The 21,259-nt window shown below is 49.3% G+C and overlaps 1 protein-coding gene across 3 annotated transcripts in view; it reads right to left on the bottom strand.

Annotated features, from left to right (window-relative positions):
* Positions 1-21,259, bottom strand: part of SSBP3 (single stranded DNA binding protein 3) — a 54,796-nt gene continuing 33,537 nt past the window's right edge. Inside the window, exons 5-18 of one of the 3 annotated variants that reach the window (XM_030278725.4) lie at positions 18,143-18,232; positions 10,342-10,422; positions 9,508-9,567; positions 7,544-7,610; positions 7,360-7,436; positions 4,442-4,506; positions 4,294-4,342; positions 4,053-4,088; positions 3,827-3,881; positions 3,343-3,413; positions 2,508-2,586; positions 2,281-2,309; positions 2,001-2,102; positions 1-1,474 (exon numbers count right to left, since the gene is read on the bottom strand). In XM_030278725.4, coding sequence (XP_030134585.2) covers positions 1,445-1,474; positions 2,001-2,102; positions 2,281-2,309; positions 2,508-2,586; positions 3,343-3,413; positions 3,827-3,881; positions 4,053-4,088; positions 4,294-4,342; positions 4,442-4,506; positions 7,360-7,436; positions 7,544-7,610; positions 9,508-9,567; positions 10,342-10,422; positions 18,143-18,232 — 891 coding nt within the window. In that variant the 3' untranslated portion in view covers positions 1-1,444. The remainder of the gene's footprint in view (positions 1,475-2,000; positions 2,103-2,280; positions 2,310-2,507; positions 2,587-3,342; positions 3,414-3,826; positions 3,882-4,052; positions 4,089-4,293; positions 4,343-4,441; positions 4,507-7,359; positions 7,437-7,543; positions 7,611-9,507; positions 9,568-10,341; positions 10,423-18,142; positions 18,233-21,259) is intronic. The other 2 variants (XM_030278726.4, XM_030278727.4) reach the window with 2 other exon arrangements.

Genomic DNA, 21,259 nt, shown 5'->3' with positions numbered 1-21,259 from the left:
TGCGGAAAAAAGACATCCCTTTAATAAAACATTATCAACAAATATCGTACACAAACTACAATGTATAATAATTATTTTTTTTTTCCCCTCTCGGTAATTTTCGAACCAGACTACAAGGTAAGAAAAAACACTGAAACAAGATACAATGCTTTCAATAATCCGCACAAAGGTCAAATCCAAGGGAGAGAGTATTTTACAGAATATGATATACATGGAGCAGAAATGGGAGCTGGAGAAAAACCAAGACCAAACTACAGGGCAGTGTCATGTACAGAGATCCCAACCCGCCGCCTTGGCTCGTCCCTTCCTCTCCCACCAGAAGGAAGGGCCTTCGATGCTTGCCATTAATTTTTATTTTCTTATTACAGAGCGAGCCTACAGAATAGCAAGGTTACATTTTAACAACAAGAATTCCTTAAAAAATATCTCCATCCAGTTCCAAATCATAGATAAGTGAAATCCTGACAAGAGCACATCTCTAAAGAAAAGAAACCCCCCCACAAAATACCCCCAAAGCAAATAAAACCCCCAGAAAATCCCAAAGTTAGCTGGAGATCACAGTTTCAAAGTCCCAGGTCAGATTAACATTTTTTTTTTTTGTGGATTAAAAAAAAAAATTATTAAAAAAAATCTATTTTTGCAGTGAACCAGCTGAAGGATTCTGGGGAAGGGAGGGACAAGAGATTTCTTCTTGTACTCAGAGGAGGGGGAAAGACTAACACAGTGCATGCCACAGTCACAGAGAGCAAGATCACGATTCATTCGAGGATGTGATCCTAGAAGGGGTCACCTGCGTTAACAAGTTTATAACGAGGTGGTGGAGTCTCTTCCCCAAAGCAGATCTTGTTAACTGGAGGAGGAAGCGTTGTGCTGCAAACGAACAAAAAAAAACCCCAAAAAATACACAGGAAAAAAAACCCCAAAACCAAAAAAAAAAGGAAAAAAAACAACAACAACAAAAAAAAAACAGGCCTTCTGAACGAAAACCACCATTGTAAACTGTCCAGTTTATTTAAAAAAATGACTACAACAGAGACAACATGATTTCATATCTAGACTAGCTTCCTGGTGTCGCACGGCACAAACATACAACAGGTTCGGTTTCTGTCTTTATTTAAAAGAACAAAGCAAAGAGATCGGAGTTGGGTGCTAGAGGCTTCCGTTTGTTTCCAAAAAGAAGTGTCATGTACATATATAAACCCTTCTGCACAAAGAAGGGTCTTGTCATGTCTTGAAATATTTTAAGTTTTGTCCTTCATGTTTTATGGAATAAAAAGTTCAGCCTTTTTATTGCATGAAACTAAACCTGGGGTTTTGGCCCCCGCCACGTGTGTCCCTGCCCATACACCTAGCTTCTTCTTCTTCTTCTTCTTGCATAATTCGTTGAGAACCTCCGAACGGCAGCTGACTCTCTTGATCCTGGAGAGGAGGAGGGGGAGGGAAATCACACACTCATCGTCATGCTGGGGGAATACTGCAAGAGAGACAGAGCCACGGTGAGAAACCAGGTGGGTCAGAGCCCCAGACATCGAAGAGAGGAATGCAAAAGGAGGCTGATGATGACTACACAGCAACCTAATTGGATCTAATAAACCAGGAAGAGAGGAGATGCTGGAGACTCCAATTTATCAGGGCCTAATCTGCGCTGTAACTTGCTTTTCCGGGAAGAAAATCAGCAGAACAGTATGGGGCGAGATGCAATTTGAAACAAATAATTAACATGCACGTGTGTACATGCTGCTAATAGAGGGATGTCTGCAGCCACCCACGGAGCTTTGAATGGGCCAGGCCAGCGCAGGCACCTCCACCTCACCTGTGCACTCCATCCCACCACACACCCCAAACTTCCACCCACTCTCTTATTTCCTCCTGCCCCCTTTTCTGTCCTGCAGCAGCTCCCACACAGCACAACCCAAGTCCACACTGCGCCAAACCCACCCACCCCAGTGCTGGGACACCTCGGGGACTGTCCCCCCATCCCCAGGCAGGCACTCACTCACATTGTCATTTTGGAAGGAATGGAGAAAGTTGCCTCCCAGCTCCCCGTCGTCTCTTGGAGTGCCCGGGGGATTGCTAATGCCACTTATGTTGTTTGGAGAATTCTGTGGGAGATGGGAGGGGAGGTGGTGAGCAGGTCCCCACAGCCCCCCGAAATGCCACAGGGGAGGACAACGCCATGGTCACGCTCCCTGTGTCCCCATCCATCAGGGCCACAGCAGCACCACAGTGCTGAGGGAAGGGGAAAGCCCACACACCCACCCTGCAACCAACCCCACTTACTTTTGGAAGTCCATCTATGTCTCCTGACCCTGCAGAGAGGGGAGAGAAAGGAGAAGAGCCTTACTGGGCCTGCAGCCATAGCCCTGTGGCTCCCACAGCCCCGCTGACTTCCACCCAAAGGCTCTGCTTGGAGCGCTGGTGCGAACTGCGGGCTGACCCCAGGATGGGAACAGGCACTGGGATGCTCTGCCAGTGTCCCCAGGGAATAAAGGACCATCAAGGCTCACCTAATGATCCGTTCATGTGATGGGGCTCCATCCCGCCCATGCCGCCCATGGGGCCGTCAGAGCCGGGGCCCATTGGGAACTGTGGAAGAAAAAGGTGACAAAACCAAAATCAGCCACAGAACAACCCCAAGAAGCTGCCACGGTGGTTCCTGAGGACTGTCCCTGCCCCAGCCATCCCTCTGGAGCGGGGCAAGGAGGGAAGTATCACACCATCACTGAATTGTTGAGGTTGCAAAAGTCCTTTGAGTCAACAGTCCAATTGTTGGACTTGGAAGTGTTGGACTTCCAAGTCCAGCAGTCAACACAGCACCCCCACTAAACCATACCCTGAAGTGGCAGATCCACATATTTCTTGGACAATTCCAGGCATGGTGACTCCACCACTGCCCTGGGCAGCACATTCCAATACTTGGCAACCCCTCTGATGAAAAAAAATTTCTGAATATCCAATCTAAACATTCCCTGGCACAACCTGAAGCTGCATGACCTCCTGAGGCTGTGGTGCTCATAGTCCTCTGGGTTCACCTATAAAATTTGGCTGGAGGGCTGACCCAGAGCTCCAGCACAGCATTCCAACCAACATTCCACAGGATTTAAGGTTGCCCATATCCCACAGAACCCAGCACCTTGGCTGGAGCAGCAGGACTGCTGCTCTCTTAATAAGCATAAAAAATTAACAAAGTCGCCCAAGAGTTAATCGCTTTTTGATGGTTTGTTTTATTTCTGTTTTGTAACAAATGGCTGAAATCAATTAAACTGCTTTACTCTCAACTGATGAAGTTAATTATGATTTGTTATGGTATCTGATATGTAAATTATTAGAAAGCAGACTTACATTCGATCGACTGCCTGCGGGCGGTACTGGATTAATCATTGTGTAGATGTTGTCACTTGAATTTGTTGAATCTATGAAACAGTGAAGCCCAGTAAGTCGGGTGATTAATTCATTTCTTAATTAAAACAAACTCATGCCACTTGAACTCATTCTTTTGTATTTTATCACCCAAAATTCCCTCTAACTACCACCATTTTCTGGCTAATTTGTATTTAATGAAGATCCACAAAGTTTTTAATCACAGAAATTCAACGTTGAAAAATAATTCAACTCTTGGCTGGGAAGGGTGGGGAGGCAATTCCTCACCTTCCTGAGTGCCACACCATCCAAAACCACAGGGGGATGTAGGAACATCCCCAAATGCAATACCAAAGTCAAGAAGCCCATCCCACTCACTTCCCAGAAAGCCAAAAACCACAAAAATTGGTCATAACCAACAGGGCAGGGGTGGTCCTGGAAGAGAGAGGTCTCAGAGGGCTCATACCTGCAGGACTGGGCATGATGGGTGTCCCTGGAGGGCCACCGCCGCCGGGCGGACCCTGCAGAAACAATGTTGGCGTCAGACGTGTAAACATGAGCACTGCCCACCTTTCCATGTTTTCAAACACCTCCCTCAACTACCAACCCCCAAACCCAGCCCAGTGCCACTTCCCACCCAAACCACATGAACTCCTGACGAAAGGACAGACAGCAGGGGCAGGAGGACTCACCACGTATGTACCAGGCGATGAAGAAGAGTATGGGATCTGTAGGGACAAGAGAGACAGGTTCAGACACGGGCTGGATCCCATCAGGGCACAGCTAAAACCCCCAGTGCCCTTCAGCCTGGCCAGGATGGGAGTCCCAGCAGCCCAAGCAAGAGGTTGAGGAACTCCCTCTCATTAGCAGGGCCCAGCTAATGGGGAATGATCCCGTTTGCAGGACACTTCCCAACCAACCCAAGATACTCACTGAGTTAGCACTGCTGGGGTTCGGCCACGGTCTACCGGCGCCCGGCCCCCTGGGGACAAAATTAAACAGGGGAAAACATAAGTGTTGTGTTTTTCTGCACACAGTCCCGAGTCAGTGGTGAAACCTCCCTGTGTGGGGATTGCCTTACATGTTAATTCCAGGCATGCCAGGACCTAGGGAGTTGGGTGGAGGTCTCATGCCGCTGCTGTAGTTCTGCAACGATAACCAAGGGTCAGTCTACCGTAACGGGAAGGGACACCAGAGAGACAAGAGAAAGAGGAAAACAAGCCAATAAACAAACAAAAAACAAGTGAGTCTGTGTGCAAAAACGAGCTTTTTAAAAAAAAATTAATGACGATGAACATAAGAGGCAATTGTGTTTATAAAAAAAACTCAGGCAGCTGAATATGGATGGGAGCCAGGCTGAGCCCCAAAGTTCCCCCTCCCAGCTCTCCGTGGAGGGAAAACATCCCCCTCCCAGCTCCACAAGGCAATTCTGTTCACAGCCCCCAGCGCCAGCAACAACCTTTTGGATTTTTCCCTTTGTGCAGGAGAAAACAGGGGCAGGAGGAGGAGAAAAAGCACCACTTGGAAGGTTCCTGCTGCAGTGTAAGGATGAGGAAAGGCTGCATGAGCTCCCCCAGAGATGGAGCACTCCTTGCTCCTTGGATGACTGCTGGAGTAGGGAATACCAAGCCAGGCCTGTTTTGCTGTTGCTCCCCATCTCTCTGCTCCATCCCCTGGAGCAGCTCTGCAGCCGCGGGGAGCGAGCGAGGGCAGGCAGCCCCCTGGGCCCCCTCTCCTGCCTTATTCCTCCCTGGCTTAGCCTCCAGCTGGGACTGGGAGCCTCAGATCTGCATCCCTCATCTCCTAAAACCAGCTCTAGTACAAAGCCAAGCCCAAGGCAGTGGAGGAAGAGGAATCCCCCGAATGCTGCGCTCCATTTGGTCTGTGCTTTGCTCCGTGTGCCCTCCAGGCGACGTGCAGCCAGATTTAGGTCGCGCTGCCACTCTTCCCCTCCCACCTCCCTCTCTTCTGTAATGCATCTTTTTGGACTGTGTTTCTGCCATTTAAAGAAAAAACTGCTACAGCAGGAGAAGGGATGGCTGGCCACTTCCTACACCACAGCCCCTTGGAGTGCTCCAAACTGGATTTTAAGTACAATACTTCAGTGTCGTCAATTTTTACCTGAATTTACAGTGCACCAGTGCATGGTGCACTCATGAGGGCATCACCAAAGTTTGTTTTGAAGAGGCAAAAAAGGGTTTTCCCCAAACAAATTACCAGCAAGTCCTTAATTGATAGAAATTTCAGCCATTTACACTGAATAGCAGCATCAAGCCCCTTGTTTTAAAAAAAAAAAAAAAAAAAAAAAGGGCTCAGCGTTTTTAATTGGAGCTGAAAGGCTGGAAAACGAAGCCAGCTGAAAGATGCTCAGGGAGGGTGAGGAGGGAACGCAGCTGTGCCGAGCGACCTGGGCAAGGCACCACCAAAACCCAGAGAGCTACAAACCCTCTTCATACTGCTGCTGGCAAACCCTGTCCTGGCTTCTGCAGAGCTACAAATGGGACTCAAAGGGAAAAAGGCAGCGGCAATCAGCTGAAAGGGATGATTCATCACTGCTGTGTAATAAGGAGCTGCTGTCAGGACTCCAGGATGTCCTGGCTAGATGTTCTGAAGCCCTCTGGAATCGTTTGAGAAGTGTTTAGGAAGGTCCCAATGCAAAGCTTGAAGGAAAACAAGCCCTGGGCACACAAGGTGTGAGGGGCTGCTGGGTCTGGGTCGTTATTTTTGGTGGCTGCCTGCGCAGGCGCCGATTCCTGGACGGCTGCAGGGAGGCAGCGCCTGCGGGTGCCAGATTGGGAAGCCCAGCGCTTCTCCAGGGAAAAGCTGCCTCTTAAAAAACCTCTCCCTAATGTACATACACAGGGAATGGCGGAGTCAAAAATAAAGCTCTGAACATTTCACAACTCCTGCCGGCTCCCAGAGCCGCCGCCATCCCACGCGGCGCTCAGCGCGCGCTCGCCGCTTCCAAGTTTCGCGGCGAGCTCTGGAAGTGGGAAGCAGCCTCCCCCGGGCAAGCCGCCGCCGCTCGCCTTGGCGCAGGCCACGCTTGCAAATGCCTTTGTTTTTTTTTGGTTTTTTTTCTTCTTTTTGGGTGTAATCCTCCAGGAAAGGAGGATTTCAAGCACAGCAGCAGCGCTATGGGAGGGCTTGCCTGTGAAACGATGCTCGTGCGGGTTTTTTGTCCCCTGCCCTAGGATGGATCCAGCTGCCCGTGGACGTGGCCGAGCACCACCGAGCAGCATCCTCAGGTTGGTGCTAAAGACATGACAAAACTCCTTTACACAACATTCACTTTTCTCAACGGTCTCCAGGGGAAAAACAAAACAAAACTCCAGCGCACCCGCTCATCTCCTGACAGACTCTGATCCTCGCGCTACAAACTCCACGTAGGCGACGATGCAGAGAGGATAAACCTCCAACCAAAATATGGTAATCTGGTTTTGAAGTCTCGTAGAAGGAACAAACAGGAGTGAGTCAACAACAAGCAACTCCATAAAGTGAATCAACAGAAAGACAGCATATATTAGCCCAGATCTGCTTAATTTCAAGTTTACTCCCCTTTCCTGAAATAGAGAACTCAAGCAAGCAGCAGGAAGGGCAGGTGGAGGGGAACCTCGCAGGGGAAAGCCTTATTCCCTTTGCTAAAGGGATCTTTGCCATTACTTTTTATTTATTAATTTCAAATGCAAGCCTCCTTTCCCTCTCCTGCAGTTAGGGTTGTAACTGTTTCCCAGGCAGGCAGTGTAATGCACTCAAAGGCTGCTCCAGCACGGAGCTAAGTGCCATCCCCTCTGACAGAAGGGCAGGAGGGAGGCTGTAATACCCTTAATGAGCTCTGAGGACCTCACTCCTGTTAAAAGGAGGGATTTCCAGATGCAAGACTAATGTAAAACACATTAACACTAATGGGGGGACAGGGCGTGGGGGGGAACTCCCAGCCCTCTGAGCCCCAGGAGGTTGTTCCCATGTTTGTAGGATGTGCTTTGGCACTGGGCTTACCTGCGGACCGGGACCCATGGGGCCCATCCCTCGCGGAGGATTCATCCTTTGCATGGGGCCGCCCATGTTAGGGTGCCCTGTTGGGAGGAAAGCAGGGGTGTTACACAGCACCACAGTCACTCTGGGTCCCAAATTAACAGCTAATTAAGAACATCAACGCTTGACCCTCCTCTGCTGGGTTTACCTTGCTGTCGCGTGGGATCCATCGAATTGGGCAGCAATGGCTGTGTACCGGGAACAGCACCCGGGGGCTGGGAAAGCAAGGGAGCAAGATTAAGAAAGTAAATCCTGCATCCCCCTGCATCCTGCTGCATCCCACATCCCCCTGCATCCTGCTGCATGCCACATCCCACTGCTACAGCCTCCAGGTCTTTGCCTCCTTCATCCTTATGCAAACCCTCTCTAAACCCCGAACAAGGTGATTCCCCCTCCCCCCCAGGCCAAATGCTGTTGTATTTTAGGAAAGCAGGGGAAAACATGGTCTGAGCAGGTTAACGGTGTCAAATCCAGCAGGGAAAGGTGAGGAGCAGCATGGCACCCTGGTGACACACAGCACCAGGTCCAACCAGACAGTGATTCACTGGCTGTGCTGGGGAGATAGATGCTCCATGTGCAGCAGAGCAAGGCCCCCTCCCCAAACTCATGTTCCACTTGGGCAATGCTGCTATTTAAGCTTCAAAGGCTACTCCAAACAGATAAAGGGAAAGAAAAATGCAGATATTGTCTGCCTGAGGGAAGCAAACTGTAAACAGTTTTGCTACGCTGGATGCCAGCACCGAGGAGCCGTGTGCTGGAGCACAGCACAGGGCCTGGGTGCACACAGCTGTGCCGAGGCAGAATCAGCCCAATCCCAAGTTTTTTGCAGGCTGGAAGCTGGCAGCAGGAGGAAGATAAACCAGGAGGGTTGCAGGGGTGGATATTTACACTTCTGCTGCCTGACCTTCCTGCCTGCCTATTTATTCCTCTTGTCCCTCAGGATGTGACCATAACCCCGCTGAGCTCTGCCTAGGTACAAACATGTGTTTTTTATGTGGTGTTTGAGGGGAAAAAAACGAAATCCTTCTAATTAACTTTACCCAGTCCTGGACACTTGATCCTGCTGTGGGAACAGCCTCCTCAAACCAGTTCCCCCTGCCTTTCCTGCCTGCCCAGCTCACTGTGCCCAACTGCAGCAGAGCTTGGGATGAGTCAAGAACCACTGCAGGATGGGGTCCTGTTAAAACTGACCCATGAGGAGGTGCAGTGAATTAATACCTCATTAGATCATCAGTGCCCTGGGTGTAAGGCTCTTCCAGCCATGGGAGTCCTCCATTAGCCCCTTCTGGGTTTTTCTCAGCTACATCTCAGCTATCTCAGCATCAGTTAGCAAACTCCAAAGATTCAAGTCTCAAATCCAGCAAGCACAAACCCAGAGCAAGCTTGTGCATCCTACTTCCTGACTATCCTGCTCCTTCTGCTAATTAGACCTACAGAAGAATCCCGCTGACAGCCAAAAAACAAGCTCCCTAGATAATTTTTGAACAGACACCTTTGCTATTAAAAGGAATTACAGTTTTCCTTTAATTTCCCTTACAAATAACCTCTGGCTTGGCCATTACCCTATGGATCTGCATGGCATCACTGGCAAGGAGACCAAAGGCCACGCATGCGTCCAGTCAGGGCGTGGGGTGGGAGCCTCCGTCCGCAAGGCCAGAAACAAACTGCCCTTGTATAAGCTGGGATAAGAGGATAAATCCAACCCAAAAAATTCAGCAGTGACCTGCCCTGCTTGACCCCGCTGCTGATCTAAACGCTCAGTCAACCCAGCGGCAGGATTATCTCCATCACTTTAATTTTCTGCGATTGCAGGGAAAATCCAGGCAGGCAGCGAGCATGCAGCATGGCACAGCCCAGCTGGGAACACCACGGCTGGGAAGCAGCACATTCCCCACTGCTGTTTCCACCCTGGATAGGCCCAAACCTCAAAATAAAATTAAACCATCGTTGTTAAGTGACACCTGATGAACCAGCACTAGGAAAAAGAAGGGTGGCCAAGGAGGTGATGCCTGCCTCCCAAACCCAAGGAGCATCTGCAGGACACATGGCCCTCATCCCCCTTCCCAAATAACAGCTATCCCAAGGAAATCCAGAAGCCCGTGAGCGTGGTACCTGGTTGCCCATCCTGATGGGGGGCCGGGGACCTCCGGCGTAGCGCGGCGACATGAACGGCTGCAGGGACACAAAAAGGGGTCAGGGCTGAGCCCTGGGGAGGCAGCACACTCCCCACACACGCTGGTTAGCCTGTACACACTGCTCTTTTTTTTTTTTTTTTTTTTTCTGGAGACATCCTTTTTAAAAAAAGTTAAGTTTCAAAAGGAAAAAAAAAAGAGAAAGGTGTCTGGAGTCCATTTTCTAGACATTTTCTCTGTAGGTTTATTGTTTGAGAGCGTGTTTGGCATCAGCAATACTAGGTGAGGCTGTTAAAATTAGTGCATGGGAAACCCTGAGTGTTAGATAATGTTCAAGTTTAATATATAGAGATATATTATAAAAAAAAAGTGGCAAATAAGCACATACAGACACGCACACACAAAAAACCCCAGTGCTAAGTACTGAAAAACAAAAAAAAAAAAGAAGAAAGGCTTAACGTTACTTCTTTTTACAACTGCTGCTACTAACAGAAGCTTAAAAATCCACATCAAGTTAAATTTTTCAGGCTATCTTGGGAAGGTAAAACAGTCTGATACCCATGATTGACTTCTCAGTCCATTGACAACTGCATATCCAAAAAACACCAAAAAAAAAAGAAAAAAGAGAGAAAGAAAAAAAAAAAAAAAAAAAAAAGGGAAAAAACCCAACATTTTGCTTTGGAGCTGGGGTGCCCGGGGGGATGCTCCCCGGGGAGCGGGTACCCGCTGCCCAGCATGCTTACAGAGGGGAAAAAAAGAAGTAAATCGAGCGCACGTCCCGGTTCACAGCCCTACCCATCACTAGTGTCTTTACCTGACTGTGGGGTCCCATCATGCTGTTAGGATTGTGGGGTGGAGGCTGTGCGTGTGGCGAGGGCTGTGACCCAGGCGGTCCCTGTGAGGTCAGACAGTAGAAGGAGGTTATAGATTAGCACATGAAAGCGCAGAAAGAGCTAAAAAAAGGATTCACAGGTGGACCTGTTCAGTCAGGGAGTCAGTCCTCCCGGTTTTAAATAAATTTATTTTCCTTTTTTTTTTTTTTTAAATTTGATTTTCTATTCATTTGTAGCTGAACAATGAGTAATGATATAAGTGAAAAAAATATATATTCAAAATCAGAACATCTGTCAAAATACAGTGGCCACATTGAGAGTAAACGGTCCAGTGGTTCAACCAAGTCTGCAATGATAAACACACAGGGAAACACTTTGCAGGGGCGTGCAATGAGGAAAAAAAATATGCAGGAGAGGACCAGAGAGGCTGGGGGGAAATAGAAAAACTACCCCCAAACCAAAAAAAAAAAAAAAAGAAAAAAAGAAAAAAAGATCTTAAAAAAAAAATTAAAAAAAAAAGTATTTTTTTCCTCTCTCATCCCAAAGGTTGGAAACACCTCTGGGTTTGTGTTTTGACCGTGGTTCACTGGAGGTGCTGGAGCGAGTGCAGAGGACGAGGAGCACGTCCCAGCTCACGCTTGGGCAGCGTTTGGCTGGCACAACCGGGGCTGCACCGCCACGCTGAAGGGATGCAACATCCTTCCTCGAGGTGGATTCCCTAAGGATGCGAGTAAAATGGCTTGCAAGCAAAGAAAGGATGTCTAGGGGAAAAAAGGAGAGATTAGTTGGTGCAGGTTTAAGACTGCAATGCAGCAGTCGCTGACATTTTGGGCTTGAACGCCCACTTTTAAATTTTTTTTTTTTTTTTAAATTTCCCTTAAAAGCACAAAATGAAAATTTGCTTGGAAAAACCGCGAGCTCGGTGCAAGAAATATACCGGTGCGTGTTAACGTGAGGAAAAGGAAAAAAAGGAAAAAAAAAAAAAAGTATTTTTTGAGTCAAAGGAGGTGTAATTGGTAGAGAAAGCACAGGAGCTCTGTCAGTAGGTGATGGGAAGCGACGGCAGGCTCCAGGACCGGCGCCGGAGCAGATGTTCTCTACCTGCCTCGTTACTAATTTCAACAAGTGTTCGCCTTCTAGCTGCTGCCAGCAATGGCATGGTTTGTTACCATGAGCAATTTTCTTAATTAACAGACGTTAATTAGCCATTTAGCAATTTTGCAAGCATTTGTTTAGCAGCTTTCCTAAACATGAATACCACTGTGATAATGGTACTGATTAGAGGGTCCCCTAATTAACAGTACAGGGAAGGAAAATTGAAATCACATAAATTAAAAAGGGAGGGGAAGTTAATGAAGGCAGGACATATTTGCACCTGCAAATCTTTTGTACAGCGGAAACTTGAGTGCAATGTAAATAAAGTGAGAGGGTGGGTTTTTTCTTCTTCTTTTTTTTTTTTTTTAATTTTTTTTTTTAAATTTGAATGGTTCAGTGGCGAGATGGAGCCAAGCAGATTTAAACCAACAGCCTCCTGCCAGCTTCTCTGCTCCAGCCGCTGAAATCCCACCACTTACACCACCATTTATTTTCCAGGTGCCAAAAGGAACCAGCCCCTGCCCTTAGTTCCTGGCCAACCTCACCTGGACGAGGTCACAGCACCTCAAGACAACCCTCCCCACTGCCTTCTCCATCCATGTCCCACCAGAGAGGAGAAGACAAACCTCTGAGGTCCAACTGCAGCATCAACCTCCTTTAGCAGAAGTCCTCTCCAGGCATGGAAGTTGACTTATTTTTGCTTCTGAGTTGCTAACTCTGTCTGTGAATGCAAAGTGCAGCAGGGGCAGCAGACACCTCCCACCATCCCCCAGTAAGGTCTGGACACCCCCAAAGCCCTTCCTACACATCTCAACTGCAAGATTTGGGCTAGGGAAGATCAGAAGAGGTGAATGGGTGATGAAACCAAGTGGAAGGTAAAAATCAGGGCTGGCAGAGGCCAAACCTCAAGCCCCATCAATGCAAGAGCCAGTGTCCTCCACGATGCCTGCCTTGTGCTGCAGGAGGGGGTCATTGCTGTCCAGGTACTGATGTCCTTCCCTCATATTCTGCAGCAGGTGAAGGTGTGAACAGTACCAAACACATGGGGGACATGGCCACCTGAAGGCACCCTGGCTGGGCCTGAAGGTGATGCTTGGAGCCTGCATTTCGAGCTAGTGAGCAAACACTGTTTGATTATTGGAGAAAAAGCATCTATGAGACATGGCAGCACTTCCACCAGAGAAAAATCCCCTGTGGCAGCTGGACCCAGAGAACATCCATTGTTTGTGTTGCTGAGTGCATCCTCTGGAGCGTGCTCCTGCCCTGACACCAAGGCTGCTCCCGGGATGCTCCAGGCTCAGCACCGCAGCATCCTTGCCCTCACATTATCCCATGTGGTACCGTTCCCAGAGGACACTTCTGGATAAAGTGATGCCCACCTCGTGCAAACATTTTGGCAGGCAGGGAGGAGCTGAAAGCAGCTTTTATAATTTTCCTGCTTTTCTTGCTTGATGCAGCAGCATCCAAAATGTTCGCTCCGAGCTGCGCCCGCCGCGGCCCCCTCGGCACGGCTGCCCTGCTCTGTCAGAAAGCAGTCCCTCTGGATACTGTTATCTCCATAAATACTTGCAGATGTTTCAGGGCTGGGACTCGTGTTGGACTGGGAACGCCTGCTGGAGTGGTTGGCTTTTTGCACGGGACTGCCTCGCTGCAGAGGGAGCAGCAGATGATCCCAGTGGATCATGGCAGTTCAGACAAGTGCTTTGCAGAGACGACATGTGGGCTCCAACCAACAGAACATCCCTCTTTTCTTAAAAAAATGTGTGTTTAGCAGTTATTAACTACTCCTGTTAAAGGAGGAGGCTGAACACATGCTGTCCTGCTCCCTCCACATCCCTCCATCCAGCCCTGGAGTCGCATCCCTGCGGCACAGCTCCTTGACACGCCATGCCGGGTGAGCAGGACCTGCTCTGCAGTTGCTTCACTCTCATCTCCAGACCAGCACTCTCCCCAGCCACAGAAACCCCTTCATCTCTCAAGTTTTTCCTTTTTCCCCTCAAACTGGACACTCTTTGTGTGGGGTTATTCTTCATCTTCCTGTAGCTGCCTCAAAAAACTCCAAAAAAGAACCCCAACAGCTAAAATGGTGTCAGAGGAAATGGTTTCCAACAGCTGTTGGTGCCCCAGCCTCCCCTGCTTCATTTCTTTCTCCCCTCTACACTCCAGGGACTTTAAAAGCCCAACCTGGCCCACTGGACAGACAGAGTTTGCTGCCACAGCTGCTTCCTACAGGGACTTTCCAGGAGATCAGGTTATTTCCACTCTGTCTTTCATGAGCTCGACTCCTCAAACTTCTTGTAAAATATTAAAGATGGAAAATGGCACGAGCGATCATAGCTCTGTGTGTGTCAATTTATGTTTCCAGCGTAATTCACCACAAATGGATCATGTTTTATGGGCTACATACTTTCAGCTAATGGGGGAGTTTTGCTATTTAAAAACATTTTCAAGCACCTCTGGGGGTGGCAGAACAAGGCAGGATGGTACGAGAAGGCAAAGCATCACTGCCACGAGACACCGATGGTTTCGAGTTAGCAATAGGGAGGCATCTTGTGTTTAAAATACTTGCCCCTGCCTGCCAGTTTTGACGTTAGAAAATACTAAAATAAATTAGATGGATATTAATTAAAGCCATGCCTGGGTTTATTGGAGAGGAGATTTATTTCTACTGAAGGAGAGAGATGTTTTGCAAGTCGACAAGGAAAAAAAGAGCTATCTCTGAAGGAGCCTTTAGGAGAGATGCTCCAGTTGCCTTCAAAGAGAAAGACCCCAGTTGACTTCCAGCATGTGATGCTGGGTGAGGACCTTCCCAAGACAGGGCAAAGGGAGCCCAGGAGAGGTTAGACAAGGCAAAGCAAGGCAAAGCAAGGCAAGGCAAAGCAAGGCGAGGTTAGGCAAGGCAAGGCAAGGCAGCAAGGCGAGGCGAGGCGAGGTGGGCCAAGCTCCCCCCGCAGACAGCGAAAGGCAGTCGTGGGCAGGAGCTCTGCCTCGCCTGCAGCTGGGGCTCCCAACTGCAGAAGCCTGGTTTTAAGGAATATGTTTAACACAAGCTCTTCAGGAAACAAACCCGTGTCAGCCAGAGCCAAGAACAGTCACCTCCATCTGGCTGGAGCACCCGAGAGAAAGTTGACTGCAAATCCCACCATATGCTCCAGACGCTCGGTACAAAAGCCTCGGGCATCCTACTAAACTTCCAGAAAAAAACTTTCTCTGATGCTTGCTTTTCCTTTCCTCCAGCTTGTAGGCTACCTTCCTTCAAACCCTGCCTGTTGCAGGCTGATACCAAGTTCTACCCCGTGATTTTGGGAAGAGCAGCCTGGTTTTATGGCTCTCGTGCTGCCTCACCAGAACTGGCTGGCCAGAGCTGGTGGCACCCACCGAGCAGTGGAAATCCCAGTGAGACATCAGGACAGCAGGGGGAAAATGGTGGCATCCAAGGAGGGAGCAGGACAACATGGACCCCTTCCTATTGTCCCTGGCTTCACCATCCTCACCCCACGGGCGACCTCACCCAAAGGAGGAGGTCTCCAGGACGCGGGGAGGAGAGGTGGGGATGGCTGGGGATGTGGGGGGGAGCCCCCCGGGCTCTGGAGCCCCCGTCCTCCCCAGCTCTCGAGGTCTGTCTGCATTAGGGGGCAGTGTGGGAACACGGAGCAGGCGGTGCTTTGTTTTGGTGCATCTCGGCGCCGAGCCGCTGATGCATAGCTAACGCAGCGCCGACATTGATTTATGGTCAACTTTCCATTTCATCAGCGCGGGGTACGGGGCGGCGCGGGGACTCTGCGCTGGGGACAGCAGGCGTGCCTGGGGGGCTGCTGACTCGGCCCCCCGTTTGTTTAGTGGCATAAAGGTGTGGTATTAGTTCCTTTCAATTTTTCTTTTCCTTCCTGTATTTCCCTAGCATCCCCCCATCCCTCTTGCGAGGGATCTGCACCCCGGCATCAATCCAGTGTTCAAAACAAAAGCAGGAACGCCTCTGATGACCTTTAGGAGGATGAGCAGAGGGTTTGTTTGCTCATCTCAACGGGACAAAGAGAGAGATTTAAATAAAAGCATCTACCCATGCTGGCCGTCAACCCAGCCAACCTTTTGTCCGGAGCACAGCCGATACTGTGCCACTGGCTGGCACCACGAAATGCCCCAGCAACTCAAGAGTGCCAGGGGCCTCTGCTTCCCCATCATTTTGGGAAATTCTGCAGGCTGCACTTCCCTAGGCCCCTGACCTGAAGGGCACTGCAGCCTGGAGTCCTCCTTGCTTCTCCCTTTCCTGGAGCACTCCTTCTCCTCCAAGCTCCCTCACATGTGTTTGGGCTACAGAATCCCAGAAATGGTCCATATAGTTTTTTCCCTATGCCTGAGATGAACATCCTCACATGCAGGGCTGGGGGGGTTCATGCACCCCCAGGGTGGCAGTGCAGAGTTTCTGCTTCCTGAGCTTTGCTGGTGACTCATTCCTCAGCTCCCTGTGTGACTCCCCACCATGCCTGGACATGATCAGGCTCTATAAGTCCTCTCAAAAACTATCTGCCCATTCCTCCTACCCTTGGGGTATCCCTTGCAGGTCCCTGGTGCAGAAGAACAAGATGCTGAAAACCCCTGAGCCCTCTCCTGACATGAGGATGGCACTGGCTGAGGCGGCACCATCTCGCTCACTCCCAGGGCTGGCATACACCAAGGGTTGGGGAGAAGTCCTTTCTATCTTCTGTGACCTTTTTGGTTTTGCCCTCTGAATTTAGGCATTTTAATCTCCTACAGATAGGAAATTACCCCCAAGCTGTGACTGGCTCAACACTGAGCCTCCAGCCCATCTCTGCCAGAGCTGGTCTCCAGCATCTCCTGAAGCTGGAATGAGCTCCAGCACCCGCAATAAATCAGACAAGCTTTCATGGAAGCGATGTTCAGACTGTGTTAAAAGGTGGGATTTTTCTTCTGCTTTCCATCCCGAGGGTTGGGAGAAGAAACCAGATGTTGGAGAGCTTTCAGGAAAGGCAGGCTCTTGAGATGTCACATGTGAGCCATATGCACCAGCACCCATCCTCTCTTCCCTCTGGCAGTGCTGGGGACGGGCAGCATAACCTGTCCTGGTGTTATTACAATTGTCTGGGATTTCAGGATCCACTCCTGCTTCTGAGCCACCCCATTCCCCAGTGGCTCCTGGGCCAGCTGCATGGGAGGCAGGGAGCTAAGATGGGTTGTTTGCTCCTGAATCAGACCTTCAGTGCAAAAGTGCTACAGGAGGGCAGAAAGGAAAAAAAGGGGGGACAGCTTGGAGGCTGTCAACGGGAAGAGTCGAGACGGCAACATGAACAGTAAAAGTCTGGAGAGATGTGACTCCTCTTCCTCACCTTTCCCACTCTGGGAAAGCCAAGCCATCCTCTCAATGCCTTGCCCTAAATTCATGCCAATTTTGCAGCCCTCGCAGCTCGGCGTGAAGCAGAAGCCCCGAAGGACAGTCAGCTTCACCGCGGGGCGAGATCAGGACGTTTTGGAGACACATTTGTTGGAAGCAGCAGCTTGGCACTCGGATTGCTGGCAGCAGCTATGACCTGCGAGATTGCATCTCCGCCGTTGGCTTCACCCCCTGCTGCCGAGCGCCGCTACAAGATTCGCCTGTTTTAGGGTTCCCGATCAATATCGGATATTTTTACTTTGTCAGAAGCATGTTCAGGAAATGGGATCTCTCCTTCTCTCTCAAAAAAAAGACGGGACCCTCCTTCCCCCTTCCCACACAAATGCAATCGGCGATACCGGGCTCAGATATCGCCACAATAAATCACAAGCTCCTTATCGAGCTCGCCTGTCTACTGCCCGAGAAGTTCTCCCATATACAAATCAAAAGCCCAGATTAAAAAAAGCCCAGCTTGCCAAAACAAATACTCCTTTCGACTCTTATCCCATTTTTTACACGAACAAGTGTTTCATCCTCGAGCAGGAGGATTTTAAAGCACCAAAAGCTTATGTTGCTGCAAACCAGTGCAGCTCAATCCGGGCAAAGAAATTCCTGAGAAAAACCCCCAAGGTTCAAGGTTTGAAAACTCCTTTTCTTTGTGCTTGTTGATATCCTTCCTGTCAGCATCACTCCAAACACGTTACCCCCTCCTCTGTCAGAGCTTGTTGTGGGATAAGGAAGGAGCGAGGGGACTTTGGGGACTTTGCTGGGTATTTGCTTACAAGGTGCCTCCACGGCATTCAGGGATTTGGCTGGAGCCCACTCCCGCCTGCAGCCGCAGCCAGGGTTTGTTAATGCATTCAGTGATTGCATTTGGAAAAAATCAAGTGGTTAACCAGAGGAGGGGGAAAAAGTTTCAGGAATCAAAATCCAGAATGTTTTCAATTACACACGTCTGTTAGGACTGGAGAACAAATACAATCCCAACCCAAACACAAACCAAGCAGCTTGGAAAAAAAACATTGGTTGTAAATACGCAGTAACCTCTTCGAGCAAGAAAGGAATTTGCTTTAAGGCCACAAAAGATAGAAAGCAAACGTGGAAGGACAGCAGAACACGAGTTATTCCTAGACAGGTCAGCTGTGCAGGCATGCTGCTTCCCTAGCATCCTCTTGGGGAAAAAAAAACAAAAACAAAAAACCAAAAAAAACCCAAACACAGGCACGACAGCGCTGACACCCAGAGCGAAAGCAAACACGTGCGGGTGTGGAGGGACACCGGGAGGAGCCGCAGCCTACCTGGAAGAACCCGGGCGGGATGGGGCCCCCGGGCATCCCGTCATTCGGGGGAATGTTTCCAAGCACGGGACTCGGGGCAGCAGCTGCGCTCTGTGGGGAACAAACAGTACAAACATGATCAGAGTTATGATAAAAACACATTAAAAATGCCACCTCTCCTGCCACATCCCACTGAGCCAATCAGCCTAGAATCCCCCTGAGCATCTTCCCTGGTGCAGGAACCAGTGCAGGATGCTCACAGCTGAAGGGACACCGGCCTCTGTGACTCACCCACGGAGATGGCCACACAGAACCTGGAGATGATTCTGGGGTTTGTTTACTCATTTACCCAGGCACTGAGTCTTGTTAATCCACCAAGGAGCCACATCCAACGTGTAATTTTAGGCAGAAGCTGTTCGAAAGCTTTAAAATGCTTCTCTCCCACCTCGCCACCAGGCTCACTGGTTTAGCCCTGTCCTTTGAAAATTATGCTTCCCTGACCTCACCAACATGCCAGGGCTTTATTATTAATTTCCAAATTCATTGTATTCAACCTGTGGAGTCACATTCCCCCTTGTGCCTCCCTAGAATGAGCCACCAGCTCAGCTCCAGGCCCAAAAAGAGAAATGGGGACAGACATGGGGTACCTGGACACCCCACTCGCTCCTGTCAACATCCCTATTTGCATTTATTCACTTCTGGGAAAGCACCAGTGTGATGGGAAGCTCCTACTCTGAAGGAAAATACAAGAAAAAGATCTTTCTCTAAAAGCCACTGCTGGTGACACCTCCCAGTGAGATTAGGAGCAGTACCTGTGCCATCCAAGTGCACCCCAGCTTGCCCAACACCAAGTGAGCCCATTCCAGTTATAGGGCAGTTATAAAGGCACCTCAGTGGTGTTAATTGGATTTGGATTGCTGAACTACTCCCTCCACCAATTTTTATGATGGACGTACCCACCTAAAACCATAGTGGAAAAAATTTCCACAGAGGAAATCCCATGAACAGATGGGGTACATGTGAGCCTGCTCAGGCTTGGTTTCACCCAACAAACCCCACGTCCCAACAGCAGCCGAGCCAGCCCCGGCTCCCGACCGCATCCGATGCAGCAACAACCACAAGATGTGAGCAGAGGGGGAAGCCAGGCTGTCAGGGCAGCCTGGAAAATTAAGGATTATTACTAAGAACTAAGGATTGCCAAGATAGGATCCCCATGTTTGGTCGGCAATTCTGCTATTCCTGACCAGAAAGCCTTGCAGAGGCAGGGGAGCACCAGACTAATCATTGCCTTGTGCCTTCTCAGGGCATCCCTCGTGCCCCTCACCATGCTCACCAGCAGGAGCTGGTGTGCAGGATGTGGGATGAAGGCCAAGACTATGCCAAATGAGTGGGTGGTTTTCCCACCCCAGCATCTCAGAGCTGCAAGTGTCACAGACAGCAGTGGAGGCTGATTCCTCAGTAAGAGCCTCCCTTCATGAAATAACCAATTCCCCCTGAGGCTACTGGGTCCTGCACCCCCACACCACACTCCCTCCCATGCCCCTGAACAAGGCATCCTGAACAGCCTTCCCCCCACCAGCAGCAAAGGCCAGATCTGAGTGTTTTTACAGTTAATAAAAAAAAAGTCCTGGCAGGAAAAATAAGCCTGCCCATTCCAGGCTCTTTTTATACATCAGACGGCAGCAAAAATAGATGGGAGAGGGAGTGAACCCACTTCTCCCCCTCCTCCATCCCCCCAAGTGGGTCAGCTATAAAAGTAAAACCAAATCTTAATCCAAGGCCATGAACATATTGCAGTTTCTCTGCAAAGCAGATGACGGTTCTTAATGCAAAAATATATAAGACTGAGCCCCAAACTGCAGCGAGCCCATTTGGAATTTCCTTTATTAAACCCTCTATCACGCAAAACGCTTCTCTCCCAAGGCGGCAAGCGCTGCAATAAAGCTGCCAAGGTGATATTTTATGGTTTCAAGAGATTTCCAGCACACTATAATCCTTTGCTTGGGGAATCTCCCAAAGCGAAATGGATCCCAAAGTGGTGGGGAGTGAGGAGGAACACGGATTTGAGGATCTGGGGGGAAAGGATGCTGCTCTTCTCTTTCCTTCTGCAACAGGGAGCAGAGGGAGAAGAGCAGAGGAGCCAAAGAAAATCTTGAAGCAAATGCCCATTTTTCCACAAAACCACAGAGTATTTTTCCGTGTTAAACACCCTGAAACCTCACCTATGCCTTCGCAGCATAAACGGGGATTTAAAGTTCCTCGCACATGTGGCGCTTGGCAGAACTTGGTAATTAAAAACCCGCAAGTACCCTGAGCATATTGTAGGATGAGAGCCAAATTGGTCAGCCCTTGATGAATGATTTACAAGGCTGCGAAGTGACATTTTATTTCTTTTTTTATTCCCCTCCCCATCACCGCTGCTAAGGTAAACACTGAGGCACCTTTAGCCCTGGTGAAGCAATGGGAGCCCAGCTGTGGCCAAAGCAGCTCTGTAAAACACTTGGGCATGCCAGAAATGAAAGAAAAAAGGCAAGAACAGACAACAGGACAACTTTTCCAAACCTTAAGGGTGAGCACCCAAACCCTAAGGGTCAACGCACAAACCCAGCGCACATTTCCAGGACTTTTCTGGCCACACAGCTCCTCCCATATGATTTATTTTCAACATTTTGTCCCAGAAACTCTTTTTAGGGACTCTTGGTTGCAGTTTGCTTTCCAAAGCTCGTTTCTGAGGTGAACATCTAAAACCCATCAAACCTCCCTGGTGAAGGTACAATGTGCAGTTGCCATGGAAGCTGGCAGAAAATAGGCATGGAACTGCTGTGCCACCACATCCAAGCTGGAGCTGAACCAGCAGCATATCAGCCACATCAAGGTCCCCATTGGCATGTGACACCCCGAATTTCCTTCCACTGAAACACATGGAAACCACTGCCAGAAACTAGCCAGGACAGCTCTGGCAATGCTGGCATGCCAGCTCATTTGCCTTTTCTAAGATGGCAAATTTTCCCCACGTTGGAAATCAATATATATGTGTTCCTGGGGCGCACATGTATAGCTATATACACAAACACACATATGTATTTTTAATTCCCTGCCACATACGTTGGTATTTTTCCTCTTTTTTTTGGTGGAAGC

The sequence above is a fragment of the Taeniopygia guttata genome, chromosome 8 (genome assembly GCF_048771995.1).
Source record: "Taeniopygia guttata chromosome 8, bTaeGut7.mat, whole genome shotgun sequence".
Lineage (NCBI taxonomy): Eukaryota > Metazoa > Chordata > Aves > Passeriformes > Estrildidae > Taeniopygia > Taeniopygia guttata.
This window is presented reverse-complemented; position numbering and strand designations above follow the sequence as displayed.